The sequence below is a fragment of the Heliangelus exortis genome, chromosome 2, assembly GCF_036169615.1.
Source record: "Heliangelus exortis chromosome 2, bHelExo1.hap1, whole genome shotgun sequence".
NCBI lineage: Eukaryota > Metazoa > Chordata > Aves > Apodiformes > Trochilidae > Heliangelus > Heliangelus exortis.
The window spans coordinates 6,569,802-6,588,191 of NC_092423.1; the positions used below are offsets into that span (position 1 = coordinate 6,569,802).

The window sequence follows — 18,390 nt, forward strand, 5'->3', positions numbered from 1 at the left end:
TTGGAACCATTTAGGTGATCACTGTCCCTTGCTGTCTGCTCTGCAGACACTGCAGACACTTCATTGCAAGGTCCTGGGATTTAGCTGAACCCCCATCACCAGCAGCTGCAGCAACCCTGCTGGATGTTGCATTGATACAGCTTAACATGCACATAATGCTCTGTGCAAACAGTTCTTTTGCTGGGAACGATAAAAAGTGTTAACACAGTACAAGAGGCAGCAACTTTAGAAGGATGCAGCAATTTGAGTTAATTCCCTCTTGCCTCTAGAGGAGTTAGCAAATGATGTGTAGAAATAGAGGCCTCTGCTATGCCTCTGCAGGGACTTTGTTAGGGATTTTGGACAGCAGAGACACCATTAAACCACAAAAACATTATTTTATAAAAACAGAAGCACTCCAGCTAGATGCCAAAGACAATAAAGTAACAATTACTTTTAACGTGGCACAAACAAGAGAAGCAATTATTTGTAATTTACTGTTTATTTTCATATACAAAAAGATAAACTTGAAATAGTTCTTTCTAGGGTTTTTTTTCCTCCTATCTGTTGGGGTATAGCTGCTTCACACAGGGAAAATACTACATTCATACTGGTTTATTCGGACACCCAGTGCAAAGCTGAAGCAGCAAAACTCCAACTTGGCAGATCTAATTTCAAACTTGAGACTCATTTCTAAAATACCACAGTAAAAAGGAACAAAGATCCACTGCAAATTCATGAACTATGATACAATGTTCTTTCAAAAATGTCTTCATTTCATAACTGCAATACAATGGATGTCTGCTTTAGGCCATTTTATATATACATTTTATATATATATACTTTCACAGAATATATATATAATATACATATATAAAAAATCAGCACACTTCAATCCAAAAGGGGTTACAGCAACGAGCTTAACTCTCTGTATACTTTTTTCTTTAACAGGATACTTTAGTATAACTTTTGTTAACTCAGTAGTACAAGCTATCTCTGTTCTACATTTTTATAGCTACAAGAGTGAAATATAACCTACAACATTTACATTTCACATATCTTGGTATACAAACAGTACTTATGGAATTTGAGCCAAGGACCAAAGACTCTTTAAAAATTATTTTAACATCTGATAGAGCTTCCTGTAATTTACACTCAGTTTATTCTGCAATCTTCTAAATCATTTACTTAATCTCATAGTTTGAGTTTAAATCCATTCAAACTGGAAATCCTGGAGAAACAGGTTACTGCAAACTCTTATGTATACTCTATATATACAAGTTAAGTAACACAGCGTAATAAGACTTAGCTATTCATCCTAAAACTGATATACACATATTTCACTACGCTAGACAAGTCTTAGGATTTTTATTTCATTTCTTTAAATAAAGCACAAATTTAGAAGTAGCTGGTAAAACTTACAATAAGATGGTTTTCAATGACAAATGGCTAGGGTGAGATTTCTTTCTGCTGGTGCCAAAATATTTTCCTGTGAGGTTTGTACTATGCTGTGTTGTTTAACTGTATGTGTCCAACGTTACATGCAGAAAGCTCTTTCCACAAGAATTGACATCAAACTGTACTTAAGTCAACTTTACAGTATAAAATTTGTCAAACTTAGGGACAAATGTGAAAATATTAACAGGTGAAAGATCAGGCTTTCAACTCTATCATGAGGATCATGCAGAATTCATAAGCAGTTAGTTTGAGCAGATTGACAATGGCATTGTGCGGACTTATGGCCAAAAAAAATGAGGTCAAGAATGTTACTGAGTTTGCAGTAACCACCTCCTTCGATTCTCATCCACCAGTTGATCGACTTTTCCATCATAGTGATTCCACTGGAAGGCCAGCAGCATTGCAAAATGCCTCCTTCTGGGAGATTTTAGTACTTTTTAAAATGCTTTACCAAAGTTAATCATACACCACCAATAGCCATAGAAATATTAGACAGCTGAGGAAAAAAAACAGGGAAAGAGAAATGTCTCCTTTTCTTCTGTTAGCAGTAAATTAACTATTAGCAATCAATTACCAGCAATTAATTTAATGAATTACTAGTAATAGTAAATTCATTACTATTTGGATTGGAAAGCTACAGTTTTGTCCAAGTAAAATACAGACTGTAACACTGCATCATTATTTTTAGGTTTTTTTAAACAGGTATTTTGGAGGGGAATACATACATAATATGTTAATTAAAAGAATAGTGTAATCTTTTGGGTTTTTCTCCAGAAAATACATCCGGAACAGAATTCTCTTCAGCAAAGTACCATTAAGTCACTGTGGTCAAAAGGTTTTCTATTATTAGAAGATTCTTAGGAGAAGGTAATTGTAAAAAACAAAGGGCCAGACAAGGTCAAGGTCTTCCTAACATGTTTTTTTGCTATCCACAATGTTGCTCTGGTGCTAAGTCCATCACCAGGGGCTATGAAGTACTCCAGCCCCCTCCTCTGTCATGGTTGGATTTTTCATTGGGTTTTGGGAATTTTGTTTTGGTAATTTGTTTTTAGCAGGGATGGTAATGCAGAGACACAGCTGACTACTGAACTAGGATTTTAATTGACTAGGAAGGTTACTGGTTAAACTTCAGTTCCTCACAACAGTGGAAAAATTGATTAAAGTATGGCCAGCACCTTTCTTTTCACAAAAACACAAGCTATTAAGTCTTCCCAGAACATGCTCAAGTTTTGCAATACGAGCCTTACTGGAATGTTAACACAGTGAGGTGTTGGGGTATTTTTTAACAACTGGAAAGATTAAGAGGCCTCTGCTTCAAAATAGGCCAAAAAACACAGAAATAGTGTTTTGATCTCATCATCTGCTCCATTAAAATACTGAACTAAAAGGCTAACAAAGGAAGCACTTTTCAGAAAACACTTTCTTGATACATATCCAGCACAATGCCATTAGAAAGCTTCAGAGAAGCTGTTTTGGTTTCAACGTTGGAAAACAAAAATGTTTTGTTTTTTCCTTCAGTCCTTGGGGATCGCTTTCATTTACATACATAGGTATCATATATGTGCATATACGTATAAGATACCTATATATATAAACACACATAGCAAGGTTCCTGTTTGTGTATGTTATAATATTGTAGTATCAAGGAGAATCCAGATAGCAACACTGTTTAACATGAGGTTTGAGGTAATTGGTTCTTGAAATACCTGGATCACAGACTGCATCCAGAAATAACAGCTGGGCAACAAATAGTGTTTTTTTTCAGGCAGAAAAATATAGTAAAAAAAAAAAACAAAAAAAAAACAACACCCAAGAAAGCTTACAGCAGTTGCTTTTACATGGAAAAATAAAGGCACAACAGAATAGCATTACATTTCAGAACAGCTGGATGGACATAACACAAGTATGATCTCTTTCCATGGAATTGTCCCGACAAGAAGGATTACTGTTTACTCAACAGGCTACTACTTCAGTCAGGGAACTGAGTGTCACCCTAAAAATAGAGTTTTAATAAAGAAGTCCCATGTAAGTGAAGGACCAGGTGTGTTTAGAAGGTGCTCAAGGAAGGAACACACACACACACTCATGGTCCAGCTGAATTGGATGGCAAGACTTCCCCTGGCTTCCACAGTGCCAGGACTTCACCAAGAAATCAGATGGGATTCAGCAACTGCAGGAGCCTGCTCCAAGTCATTTAAGCACTAATTTTAAAAGGCACACTGTCAAACCAGCTTCAGGATAGCCCCAGTGTGTTGTTTGGTTTAAAGCTTTTTTTTCTGTCACTCTTACCCCACTGACACTGTGCTGTCAAGGTTAAGGGAACCAAAAAGACCACAGTGAATTTTTGGTACAATGGGAAAAGTTAGCTTAAGTGAAAAGGATGGATTATAAGGTGGTTTTTTTTCTTTAATACTTTAGAGTGCCTTGGATTGTTTACACACATTTGGAATGGCCTTTTTCTAAGGCAGACTTTGGACATGACAGTGCTCCTTTTCTTCAGTGCCTCTGACCAAGACCGTAAAATCTGACCTTGGGAACAAAGAGCAGATATCTGCATGTTCTGGTGAAGCCTGATTAGTTGTGTCACTTCAGAGGGAAAGAATTTCTAGGAATCAGTTTTATCAGGACTCTACTGGCAACAGCTCCTTACAGATCATGTTGTCAATGCAGCAGACACAGCTGCTAGAAACAGATACAGCAGCGAGCAAGATCAGCCTGGCTATTTGGTCTCAAGAAAATTCTTAACACCCTGACTTCACAACTCACTGCAGCACCACAGCATATGCCAAAGGACACACTGCTCACACATGGGTATTTGCATGAATACATGAAAAAACTTCTTGGTTAAACTGAAGATGGTCATAGAAAAGCAATAAGCATCTTTAGCAGAAGGGATGTGACATGCAAGATAAGCTATACATATACTCAGTGCCATCCTCAAAGCATGTCCAAGTACATCCAAACTTGCTCCTCAAACTAGGTTCAGACTAAACTTGTTCTATCCTCCAGACTTCGATGTAGTGCACACGTAATTTAAACATTTTTAATATATATTTCTTTATTTGCTGTGCGTACACAGACATTTCTCCCTTTTCCCTGCAGAAACATATTAGACATTACAAAAATAATTTGTGGTATAAAAGAATTTTCACACAATGTAGAATTTTTGTTTGTATATGTAACTAAAATATATCTTTCTCCCCAAAGTAAAAAAGTCAGAATGTCCTTATTTTTCTCTATTATATAGTCTATTATATATACAATGTTACCAAACAATATTCTGTATGTAAAAATGATAATAGGTCACGGGACACTCCCTGCTTAGCAACTTCTCACGCAGTGTGGCCTGAAGAGGACTGCAGCAGCAGCACTGTCACAGCATCAACCACCAGCACCTCCCTCAGCAATACAAGTTTCTCCCCTAGAAAGTGAAACCAGATCTTTCCCCTGAAAAACAGGGCACGTTCTGACAGTCTGCCTAGCAAGTAGCACAAGAGGAATGAAACGTGTGTCCTCCAGTTTCCATGCTGTGATATTTAGGGGGGGGGGGGGCAGGATTCCTAATGGTGAGGCCTGATCTGGAAATATCCCCCAGCAATGTTGCACTAGGGGGACCCAAGGCTTCTGCTGCTTCTACCAAAAGCAAACACTTCGAGTGGAAACAGCAGTGAGTCAGGAGACCGACCCAAGTAACAAGCAATGGAGTTAATGGGGGACACTCACAGACCTTCTATTTGAAACATACACAAAGATTTTGGCATTTCCATAGGTGTAACCTTATCTAGCACAGTGTATTCCATAAGAGAATCTCAGCTGAAGAATGAGGCAGAATAAAAGTGGGTTACTTCTGAATTAAATGGAGAAAAATTGATCAGGACTTGCTAAAATCCTTATAATGAATAAGCCTGGTACTACTTAGTAGTTAGACTGGTTTAGACTGTAGTTAGACAGGTTTATAGCCATGCACATACATTTCAACATCAGCCACATACAATTTCCAGTCTTGCTATACTCATTAGCAAATCACAGCTCTCAAAAAAAGCAGTTTCAGTTCCTGTGGTTATTTCCAGTTTCAAAATGTTAACTCAAACTTCCTCCACTTGGGAAACCAGCCCAGCCAGTGCAATAAATTCATAAAGGAGTTACACTGGAGAAAGAGGAATCCTGGCTCCTTAAGTCAAGGAGAATTTTTACCCAGGATATTTAAAGTTGTTATTCACCTTAAAACTGCCATATGAGAGAGGAAGGTGAACAATAAAATTCTGCAGCAAAGTTTTTGAAGAGCTACTTCCTCTAGTTGTGAATGAGAACTGAAAATTAGTGTTTGGGAAGTAACTGAAGAGGTGTTGTGCCCCACAGTATTTAAGGGAGTGTTAAGAAGAAAAGAGCCACAATTGCTTATTACAGCTACACCTATGGATGTGTCCAATTGCTGACTTGGAAAAAGCCTCTGCAGCACGGAGCAGAACCAAAATCATGTTGTCAATGAGAGTTCAAATGCTAGATTAGCAGTGAGGAAACTATCTGCTTCACAGCTCAAGCACTGAAAGACCAATAAGCTAATCAGAGCTTGTCTTCATTAAGAAAATAAATAAATACCAGTTTAAATTAACAGCTTTAGCTAAACCGGTACAAACTCGTAAATACGCAACATTCAGGATTTCTTTCTCTGCTGTGACAGCAAGACACACACACATCTACATAAGAGTTGAAATCCGCAATTTGGAAATTCGACTTAAAATCAGTTTCTGAATCCTTTTGACAAGATGATCTATAAGGAACCATAACACCAAGTAAAACTTTACAATCGACATTTGGTCAAAGTTTGTTTGGTCGTGCAGTTCCCCGCAGTCAGATAAGCTACATGTGAGAATTTTTGCTGATGCTTCCTCAAAAGAGAAGATTTCAGAGACTGTCTAATAGGCTATTAAAATCATATGGCACTTTCAATAAATACTTTAAAGCTTCTCAAAGAAATCAGGATAAAAAAGCAACTGCTGTAATAAGCCTGTTTTAGCCATAATACATAATGCTGAAGGGAAAAGTCCAGAACAGCAAACAGATATTAACAGTTAAAAGACAGTACAGCTTTTTTCTTTCTGCAGCAATATGAACTGGCCCCCATTCCCAAGGAAATGGGAGCAAGCCCACCTAGAAACAAGTATTCACTCAGTCTTAACTGCTCTACGCTCCACCCCAACCCTTACATCACTTCACTTCTAAAACATAGTCACATTTTTACATAAATCTCAGTGCAGAAATGTTTCAAACATGAAAAAATACTGATCCTGCAAGCCTTTAGGACTATGCTTAGCATTAAGTGAGTGCCTAATGTCACGACACCAGAAGAAGCTACCTACACACTTAACGTTAAGCACAGCTCAGTGATGTTGCAGCATCAGGCCCAGAGATGCCACCCACCACGGGGGACATCAGCTGGGTCAAAATGGTATCATTTTGTCTGGTTTTGTCAAGGTGTCCTCAACAGAAGCACATCAAGAAACAGAAACTTCCAAACCTACACACAGAAATACAGTTACATGTGTATACATACTAATATGCAATATACATTCAGTAACTTGAAAGAATACGTTAAGACTTTATTCAGATAGACAAATTAAGGCAATTATCTTAATGTCTCTTCAAGATAAAGGACTGTGTCCTCTTTTGTGACCTCTAGGTTTTAAAGCTATATTTTTTCAAGAAATATATCTTAATTCTTTTTTTAATATTTTCTCCAATTAGCGATTTTGACTGCTTAATAAATTGTATCTGTGCAAGGGTGCACGGTGATAATTTGGCAGTGGCATGAAGTCCAATTAATTTATATAATACAGACTTTTTACATTTTTGTTACAGGTTGGTTAGTTCAGGACTGCCTTTTGGCTTAACACAAACAAAAATTTAGAAGTTCTGGCCATCCAATGGACATAACTTTGTCGGTCTAGCAAGACACAGAATTCATGGTACAGTCAAAGTAAAAAAAAATAAAAATAATGATTAAAAAAAAGAAAGAAAAAAAATGTACTGTCCTTTCACTAAAACAGACGAAAAAATAACACAGAATGGAAACAGCCTTCACAAATAAGAGCGAATAATGCCCAGGTACCTTATATAGGCAGTTATTCTACAACTGTATACAGTTATTTACAATGGTGCTTTATAAAACAAACAAAAAAATGGTAGCACTTCCTAAAAGATTTTGGAACTTTTTTTCTTTTTTTTCTTTTTTTAAAACTCCCTTGTCATAAAAGCCAACTTACATTAAAATATACTTACTACAAGACAACACAACTAACAAAATATATAATAAAACTCATACAAGTAGAAAATTCTGAGGTATTTCTGGTTTGAGGTGGTCTGTGGTCATGAAGTTTTTAATTTTTTTTCAGTTTAAACCTCGGAAGCCACGTAACTTGTGTATGTGTGTGTATGTGTTTTGTGGTATTTTTTTTTTTTGTATAATTTTTTTTTAGGTTTTTTCTTTTTTTTAAACATTGCATGTTTTGCAAATTAAAAAAATATTTCAATGTTGAATCAGCAGCATTAGGAACATTCACTGACTAGAGCGAGTTTATGGCATAAGAGTAATGGTATTTCAGAATATGCACCACTTTAAGACAAAAAAGTTTCATCACAGAGTAAGGAGAAAGCAGTGTCAGAGAAAACAGTGGGAGAGATGCTGTGATAACCACTGCTGCTGCTCAGCTGCCTCTGCATCCTGTGGCCTGGGCAGTTCATAGGCTTCTTGGATGCTAGAGGGGCCATCTGACACTGGTTCAGGTATTTCCACCTCCCCAACTCCAAATTAATAAGGAAAACAAAATAAATTATTGAGCCAGTTTTCCACACTTTCCCTCTTTCCACAATCCACTGGTAGCTTGGCTTGAGAGATAATCAACCCCACGGCCAGATTTCCTGAACTGACTTGCACTTGAAAGTGAGGTGCAAAAATTTTCCCATCTTCCAGTATTTTACCAAATTGCTTCCAAGAACACACTTTGCCCTCTCTTCTGATTGCACTGCCTAAAAGCATCCTTCTCATTGCTACCCGGAGTTGAAAAATAAAAGGTAATTATACTTCTGCTTTGCTCTTTTATCACCGTGATACCGGAGGAAGAAAGAACGAGCAGCTTGCTTACAACCACTGGCTCTTTAACTCCGCTTTCTCCATACACTGCAGCTGTTAATACTCTGCCCAGAAACCTCCTTCCCCTCCTCTAATGGTTACCTGAGAAGTAGCTCCATAGCAAATGATGTTTCCCCAAATGCTGCCAAGTCCAACGTCACTCTCCCCACCCCTATTCTACGCTCCCCCCTTCAATTCTACCATCAAGAATTAACATTCTCCACCCCGTTACTTTTTTTTTTTCCATGTTACAATGACACCCGTTAGATCCGTAAAAGACACATCTGCTGTTTTTTTTTTTTGAAGCTCACTTCCAAAAAATGAAAAAGAGACTGAACCCAAAACCGAAACAAAATGGGGAAAAAAAATCCTTTTGAGGAAGGTGTATTCTTTATATAACAGTCTTAAGTTTCCTCCACAGTTTGCAGCATTGTGTTTTCTAAGATGGTGGTTGGTTTTCCTTTATGTCACAGATGCTCCATTCAGCAGACAGACAGATAAAGAGAAACCCAGAAAACTGAATAAAATAAAAACAACTGAAGTGAGTTTGTTGAGGTTCTGAGGTACCTGCACCTTTTCTGCATTCATTAGTCGGCACCTGAATGCTTGCTGAAATGTCCTTTTTTTTAATACAGTAGAGCAATGTGCTGGTAAAATTGATCCAATCCAAAACAATAATAATAATAATAATAATAACAATAATAATAAAAAGTCAAGATAAAATAGCAGCTGCATTCATGTGTTGGATTTTTGTGGTTTTGTCTTTTTTGTGTAGTTTTTTTCCATTGTTTTTTTTTTTTGTTTTTTTTTTTTTTAAACTTCTTTCCTTGTTTGTTTGCGTTGTCGGTTCGTTTTTTTTGTTGTCGTCGCCGTTGTTTTAGTTCGTTTTGTTTTTTTTTTTAAATCCACCGAGTCTGGAAAGACAAAAGTGAACCAAGGACTTAGATACTAGACTCTTTGGGAGGCAAGTCCACGTTGGTGACAGATGTGACGATGGAGACGAGGCAGTCCGAGGTAGTGCCGTTGACGGATTTGCGGATCTGCGCGATGCGCTCCTCGACACAGCCCGCCGAGAGCCGCGCCTCCGCGTCGTGGTCCCAGCACTCTTCGATGGTCACGCAGAGCTGTGCCAAGCCCTGGGGACAACAAGGAGGAGAAAACACCTTCAGCAACAAAGTCTGCCCCGGGGAGGCTCGCTTAATGCAGCTGAACGCCGTAAAGAGAAACTGTTCTATGTGTTCTCTTTTCTCCCCGGTGTGCGAATGATCGTGAGATTAGCTTTAAAAATTACTCTGAATACGTGTTTGGGGCTGGTTTTTTTTAAGTGTTTGTTTTCTAAGGCTGCAGGGCTTGGTCACCTTTTTTTCAGAACACTGGAAGTACTTTTTTAAAACGAAAAATACATCCCAAAATTCAGCAGTTAAGGCTTTATAAGCTAAGACATCAAATGTTACAATTCCCACAATAAAACCACATGAGCTGGCAGCACTGTATCAGTTACTATGAAACTATGGCTTTGTTTGCAATCACATCTGTAGAGATCCCCAAAATAACCCAGTTAAACATTGCTGGAAGAGCACAGCTCTTACTTGAACCCTCATTTGAACCAGAATCCTTATCCTTATCTATTACCAAAGCCCTCCTTGACTTCTAGACAATGATCAGTACACCTGAATCTAACCAAAAGTGTGGCAGCTTGGTCAGAATTGAGGCTTTTAGCTTCTTGCTAAAGCCCTGTGAGATTTCATCACCTGCTCTGTTTCTCAGTCTGAAAAAAAATCACACAAGCCCAAAATAATGTATCTCTGGGAAACCCACATTGCATTTTCTTCATTGTCTGTTTGCTTTCATGACTAATTAATTTTTCATCAAAAAATCGTTCCAAGTTTTGCACGCTTAACTTGTGAGGAATGCATCTACATTGGTTTGGATATTTTAATTTTTCTTAATGAAATGGACTTTATTTCCCATTCTTTCACTACATCAGAGGAGCCCACAAGCTCCACATCCAGCACTGGCTGACTTTAAGCTGGTGGCTTGCCCTCTAAATAATCGGTGACAAATGGAAAGGGGTGCACGAAGGTGTTGAGCAACTCCTTATTCCCTGGCACCAACTCTCTAGCATTGGGAAGCAGGTTTGTACATCAGGGTGGACTGGTTAGCGTCCCTCTGAAGCTAAAAAGTGGTGCATAACCATATCCCTTGTTCCCATCACACAGGAAAACATTTTCCACCATTAATCAGGAGGGACGTACAGGGTGTTTGAGCCAGTGATCCTTGAACACAGGGCGCATCTTCTTGTGAACCACCACTTCTTGCAGGTCCTCAAGGGATGGGTGCTGACCTATTTCTTCTTCAAAAGGCAGCATGTACTCATCCACTGGACCTAAAATGCACATGATGAACCAGGTTAGTAGAGAAATGTCCTCCACAGAGCCACGTCCTCCCCACGCATGAGCGAGCTGTGGCTCCAGAGCAATCTCAACCCAGCACAGCAAAGCCTGAAGTTCACATGTCATTGCAGACAAATGTGATTTACATTCCTCCTGCACAATAGACTTTGTTGTCCCTACTGCTTGTCTGGCCAACACATTTTCCACCTCATCAAGTTACAAATCTGAACCCCCAGCTGGGCCTCCCTCATCCCATCATTCTCCTTAAGGAGGCTTGCCAGGTAGTCCATGATTTATTTTACTAGAAAGAGCAAATCAGCCCATCCTCCTCACATTTCAGCACAGCAATTCAACACACAATAACCTAGGGAGAGGTTTCAGCATGAGCATGATTTCATTTTAGACACTAGTAAGGTCAAGCTTTTAATTTCTTCCTTTGTGATCTGGCTCATTCATAGAGATTTGAGTCAGCCCTGACAGGCTGGAGCCAGATGCATTTGTCCCAAATACCAACTCCTAAGAGCAAAATGATTTCTGAACACTTCAGTTATACCAGTTGTGGCTGTGAACTGCCCTGGGCCAGGGGGATGAGAACAGTTATGAGCATCAGTACAAACATCAGACAGTAGCAAACATCATTTGGCTCTCATGAAGAGCAGCCCAGCTTAACTGATGGACTTTCCCAGGGTGCTCCATACCATCACTTACGGCTTCTCAGTAGCAAAGAGTGACCTTTTTCAGCAGTGGAGATATTCCAAGAGGGCCTTTACAGACTAAAATAAAAGAACTGACCACTTTAGCTGATCAAGAGCTGTCACACCAACAGTGTAATGTTCAGATACTCTAAAAAACTTGAAATCACTAGAACAGGTTATCATTATTCTTGTTGACACAATGTCTGTTACTAAACCAAACTGAAACACTCATTCCAATGGATGGCACTATAACATTCACAACCTTCCCCTGCTCTACCTCCAAGAAAGGTCAAGGCTATGAAAAGCTACACCGATGATCTCCAAGCCATATCTGATATTTATACAACATCACTTCTGAGCTAGAAGTGCAGATGAGGCTCAGTGTAACTCCCCATCATCCCCAAAGAAGCCTTCCCTCTGATTTAGCCATGCTGTGTACATCACATGGAGTATCTTGGCCAGCTGCTGCTCAAGAGGAGTTGGAAGGAGATCATAAATGTGACAGGCAAAAATCCAAGTAGATATTTGAGGGGCCTCAACAGAAAAGGGTTGTTCCCTACGTGAGTGATCTGGTTACCACTGTTTCAACCTACTGTGCTCCTGCCTCCCTGCTCCTGCCTCCCTGCCTCCATCAATGTATCTGGTTAGATAGTAGATTTCTGAAGGAGAGACCTTCTCTTACCACATACAGCTATTCAGATGTCCTAATTATAATCAAACTTCTCAGTCCTACTGTAATACTAACAACAACCCAGGTGAGGTACTGTTAATTTATGAACTTGATACTGACTTCAGAACACCCATATCTATGCAAGAAGAAAGAAGTTGGAGCAAGGAGCCTTGACCTACTGCTATAAATTCATCGCTTCCCTGACCCAAGTCAAGGTCCTGAAAATGGCAAGGGTGTCACCAAAGGGCAGATGTGCTATTTGGACAGAAAAGATACCCCAGTTTTCAGCATCATTTTAGAGTAAAAACAACTGATAAAGGAAACACCTTAAAAGTTCATTCTTTTGGATCACCTGGGAGAAAGTGAGTTTCTCCAAAGCTGTAGATCAAACAACAAACAGCCCACTGCTGAGAGACGGCTTAATCAACAAAAGTCAAAGTTTAATACCTAAGAACTTATGATAGCAGGGATATGGGCTTGCTGACCCAGGCAGATTTTTCCAGACCTGTGTTTCTTCTGTTTCAACAAAGTGCTTCATTTCTGGGCTTCCAATTCAAGCTACCACACTGCTCTGCAAAAGTGGGGTTTGACAGCCAAGCCAGAGCTGAGTGCAGATCTCCTCTGGAGCTCAAAATTTGCCCTGGTCCCAGGCAGGAATGCAGAGTGAACGGAGAGCAGTGCAGGCTCAGGGCTAAAGGACACCCACCACTCATGGAGAAATCCCCTTCTGCTTCTCCCTCTTAGTTCTCAAGTAATTTGCAATAAAGTTAGAACACTTGGGAGACCTGACCACTACAAAGGTTATTATCTACAGAACATGACACCTTATGTTAAAAACAAGCAAGCGAGCAACAGGTTAGCTGCTTGGTAAAAATATGCCATTGATTACTATTTTTTTTTAAACTGAGCCAGGCTGGATCACTGAACCACAGTGAAACAGAGCCCTCCCCAGGGGAGAGAGGATCTTTATTCTTACCATCAACTGCTCTACATCTGGAGACTAGCTCCCACAACACCAGTCCCATTGCATACATGTCTATCCTCAGGAAGGCGTCTCGTTGGAAGTTGATTGCTCCCTCTAACACTTCAGGAGCCATATACCTCCTTGTTCCCACCTGTGTGGAGATAAAAAACAACTCAAGTCACATTCCATTTGGGTCCATCACCTGGTCAGAGATGAATGACAGCTGGTTTCATTAGCCTTAAGGCTACTTCTGCTAAAGTTGCACCTCTCTTGAAAAACAAGCAAAAAGGAGCTGTTTTTTCTGACACTGGTTCTCATTAAGATCACTGGAGTCTAAATAAACTACCCAAAGGAAAAAGCCAAAGTGCATGGCTGTGTGTGTGATATTCATTCAGTGGATGCTACAGGTCTCATTTCAATTCAGCACGGTGTGGTCAGTACAGATGAAATCTGCCTTCCCTGCCTCCCACCACATCTTGCTCCAGCAGCATATGCTGCATGAGAAAATACTGTCTCTGGAGACACATAAAACACCCTGAAGTAAAATCAGGCTTGGTTATCATAGTCACAGTTCCCCTTTCACTAAAAAAATGTTAAATATATTTTTTTAAAAATGGAGAAGAGTAAAGTTGCTACATCCTGAAACAGAAGAAAAAGGTGGTGGTCTGACAAAGTCTCCTGCACCCACAGGTGTAATGAAGTGTGAACCCTGCAAAGTCTATTCTGCCCTGGCTTGCTGTGATCTGTTCAGTAAAAGGTCCCCTCTTGCTTCAAGGGGATTCAGTCCTCATTATAGTGTCCATCTTGTTGTGTTCAGTTCAGGCAGAGCCATAGTGAGCTCCTCATGTGGTCATGGTAATGTATGTGGCAGGATTGTAGCCTACAATGTAGGAGTGGAGAGCAGAGGAAGGAAAAAACACAGGAGTCAAAATGCTTTTAATATTTTCCTTTAGGAAATCTTCACCTATTCTTGCTGTTACCTGAGGCAGTGAGAGCAGGGGAAAGCTGGGACATGAAAAGGTGTGGAAAACACTGGGGGAACAATAAGCCCCATAAAAGAAGGCAAAAAATGAGGAAAGCTGGGGGGTGGCTGACCCTGAAGTGTTCACTCCTGAGATTAAGGAGACTGCATGGGATGCTGGCCTTGCTGAACCCTGGCACAAGAGCAGAACAAGGGACCACTCACCTCAACACAAGGGCAGAAAATTAAGAACCCATAAAAATATAGAAAATTGTTCACGCAGCACACAGCCAATTTGCAAGATCTGCCACTGCTAAAGGTCACCCAAGCAGCCAGCCTGACTGAATTCTTAAAACTAAATGAATAATTTTAGGAATATTAATATTTAATACTAAGACAATAAAGAGTCAGCAAGTCCCCTGTTTGAAGGAAGAAGATGCCTGGCCTGAGGACAGGGGACTCCACCAGCAAAGTGGTTGAGAGGGTCTGAGTGTTTTCTCTGCTAACCCAGATCAAAGCATCTCCTGGAATTTATGCCTGAGCATGAGCTTTTATAGAAAACATATATCTTAAAGAGAATGAAATACATCTACAGAAATTACCCCCCACACACACTCCTGAGGAGCTACAGCAAGCCCCACTTTTTAAAATGTTATTGTTAAAGATAACGATTACCTGTCCGTGAGTGTCCCCTGGAGGTTTTCCAGGCTCAAACCGTACAGCCAGTCCAAAATCAGCCAGCACTGCCGTCAAGTCGTTCTTCAGCAAGACATTTTTACTCTTGAAGTCCCTGCAGACAAACCAAGAACCAAGTTAGGGACAGGTTTACTATGCCACGTGCCTAAATCACATAGCAACACACCACGTTTGAAGTCTAGAGGCCTGGCAGCCCTCAGTAAATCAGCTCCTTTCCTTCTTCTCCATCTTCCCAGGCATGACCAGTGCTATATTATTCAGCTGCCTTCATCCCTAAAACACAACCAAGCAGCCCTGTGCTGCCTGGCACAGAGTCAGCTGAAGTCTGCAGTGAATTTACCTAAAAATATAAGCAAGGAGTGATGTGAAGGGGGTGTTTTAATTAAATCAGGCAGTATAAGGCACCATTTCTTGCACTGAGCACCAGCTGTGGACCCTCACCTCTGGGCACTTCTATTTCTCACTCCCAAAGACAAATGCAAGACAGGTTAAAGGGATGCATTTACTCTTTATCCTAGTAAGCACATTCACTTCTATCTACAAAATCAGATCTTCCTGCAAATTAGCAGATGCTGGTGGGACTCTCTTCACCCTCACTATACGCTTCAGCAGACTTTTGCCATAGTCATCTATTACACTTATGTTTTAATTGCTGGATCGATCTTCCCTGGAGAATTTGGAAGGCTGGAAAGCAAGCAGGGAAAGAGGGGAGCCCACAGTCAGACAAAATGCTAGGATCACACCAGGCAGCTGACAGGCAGGTGTAAGAGTCTGCAGTAGAGATGATGGTTCTGTGCTTGAAGGTGGTTTTAAGGGGACATTTGTGTCAGTCCTGGGCTGCAGTGAGATTGTTACTGGGCAGCTCAGGTAAAACTGCAAAGGGCTGGAAAGGGGGGTGGTGGTGGAGGAGGATCACACCAAAATGCCTAACCAAGTCCAGCCCTGTTCCCTGGGCTTCCCACGTTTTCAACTGAAAAGGAATGTTTGGCAATCTAATTAAATTACAGACCTTAGACAGCAGATGGCAATTGTCCTGTATGCTCAGCATTATAATTTCCCTATCATCAATTCACTCGGTGACCCTGCTGATTGCAGGACATTGCAGGCCTGCACAAAATAATTAATGAGGGCAGATACAATTGTTCTGCACTAGAGAGACCTGTCAAAATTCTTTGGGAAGAGAGAAACTGCTAGACCATAGAGAAGGGCTGCTTGCTGTGACCTCAGATGCCAGAGCACCAGCTTGAACCACCACAGCAAAAATCCTCCTGTACCACCCAGCCCCTGATTCTGAGCTTTAAAAAGAAAAAAATATCAGAAAGAAATTTTTCCTTTCTAAGCTAAAAACAGTGTGATGGGCATTTCTGACTTGAAGACTCAGACAGGGAAAGTGGGTGTGAAGTTGGAGAGCATCATACAGCCAGGGAACCCCAGCAGAAACCAGCCTCCATCACCTCAAGGGTTTCTAGGGACACAGTACAGTTTTGCAGAGCCTGCAGAACATTTTTACCCCTCTGTTACACAGAAAAAACACCATTTATCCAATATATCTCTTCTTAGAGACTGACTGCTTCCACACTACTGCAGTTGCCCTACAGGCTTAGAAAACAGCCATCATCTAATGACATAGATGAATTCCTTTGCTTGGTCAATGTTAGGGGATTATGCCCTCCAGGATGGTGCAAAATGTGCACAAGATTTTTGCACAAAAGGGCTCAACAAAAACAAAAATTATTAGACAGTTTGCCTGAATAATCCATTTCCAAAGTAAAGCAAGACAAAGCCAGGATTACTAAGTGGGTGTTACCCACCTACACTGCCCTTTGGGCACGTAACAGTTAACTAGTATATCTTGATACTTGATGAAGGTGTTCCCCTTTGTGCTTCTTTTTTTACCCTATTTCCTTACATTTCTTCATTTTTCCATGCTTTCCCTCCTTCCACAAACCACCTTGAACTGACAAGTGTGAGCTGCAATGCAAGCATAAGCAGGACAGGGAGAAAGGACCTGATCCAAGCCAGACCAAGTAGAATTCCCACTAACATCGTATACATTAGACCATCCTAAAATGGTAACTAATAAAACTGAAAAGAAGACAAAAATCCTTTTCTCTGTAATACTTCAAACTAGGGAATAAGAGAGTGAGCAGACTGTGAACGATGGGTGCATTAACTCAATTCAGATACTGAAGATTTTATTTTCAGCTTCCACGTGGGGGCACTTTCACACCAAGCAGCAATCCCATAACCTTAATCCTCTCCTTGTAGTGCTGGGGGCTGGCAAGGAGTTAGCTGAATCCCTGCCAGCAGTGACTTGGAGTCCCACCTGGCAACTCCAGCATCTCCCAAAGCATTGTGTGAAGCCATTAAAAGAATACCCACCCCCCTCTCAGATTTAAAATATATTTGGTGTTTTCCTTTAGGATAAAAATAGAACTAAAAAGAGTGGGGGTAAATCAAGGGAAATCCCCTGTGTCCTGAAATCCCTCTTCCCTAGGTATGTGCTACATTCACACAAATGGTGCATTCTCCAGCTTTTATCATTTGCTAAATGGATGGGGACACTAATGAGCAGGATATGTTGCTTTAAAGCCTTTCTATAGCCTTTCTCTCTTCCCCACCCTCAGGAATTTTCATGTATAAACCACTGCCTTTATTCCACAGGGACAAATGTCAGGGACACAGGGGTCAGATCCAGGAGCAGCACAAAGGCAGCTGCAGGCTCTTTCAACAGCCTTCAGAAACCTTCAGGTTTGGGGAAGGGGGGGTTGTTTTGGAGGCAGGGATACTCTTGAAAAAACAGGGATTATCTTGGTGCACACATGAAGACGGCCCCTGCTAGATTGGGTACAAATTGCTGCAGCCGGACATGGGGTTTAAGTCCCTCCTAGATGAAATGTGGTGGGTGGTGGGGGTGTAAGGCTGTGGATTATGGCATGGAGCCCATGTAAATCCCTTCTGGAAAACTCCCCCCCACACACACCATGTGACTAGGAAGCAGCTCAATAGTGGTGCTATAGTCCAGGGCAAGCAATGCAGAACTGCAGAGAAGGACTAAAACAAGTACTGGTGCAATGAGGATGGTTTTACCCACAGGTTTGGGGATTCTTGCTGTCCCAGGTGGGTTGAAGTGTGTGCCAAGAGGTCTCAGAGGGACTGTGGTGCCTGCTCTGGTGTCTCTCACAAGCACCCTGGCACAAACTGGGCACCACAAAACTATAGTGAAAAATAAACAGCAACCATTTTCTCTGCTTCTACAATTTCTCCTTTCCTTATCTAATGAACAAAAGCTCTGTGGGAAGACACAGAGTTTCAGTCTAAAATAATTATGGTTCAAATTTTGGTACAGCCATAGCAATAGATAAATTCTAATGTGATTTAAGCACAGTCCTTTCAGAGAGCAGTTTTGCAGCAAACAGATTTCCCTTCCCACTATATGTCAGGA

General features: G+C 40.6%; 1 protein-coding gene across 1 annotated transcript in view; it reads right to left on the bottom strand.

Annotated features, from left to right (window-relative positions):
* Positions 1–7,154: 7,154 nt before the first annotated feature.
* Positions 7,155–18,390, bottom strand: part of ACVR2B (activin A receptor type 2B) — a 97,806-nt gene continuing 86,570 nt past the window's right edge. Inside the window, exons 8-11 of the mRNA XM_071734651.1 lie at positions 14,925–15,039; positions 13,301–13,439; positions 10,822–10,952; positions 7,155–9,702 (exon numbers count right to left, since the gene is read on the bottom strand). Of these exons, the coding sequence (XP_071590752.1) occupies positions 9,508–9,702; positions 10,822–10,952; positions 13,301–13,439; positions 14,925–15,039 (580 nt within the window). The 3' untranslated portion in view covers positions 7,155–9,507. The remainder of the gene's footprint in view (positions 9,703–10,821; positions 10,953–13,300; positions 13,440–14,924; positions 15,040–18,390) is intronic.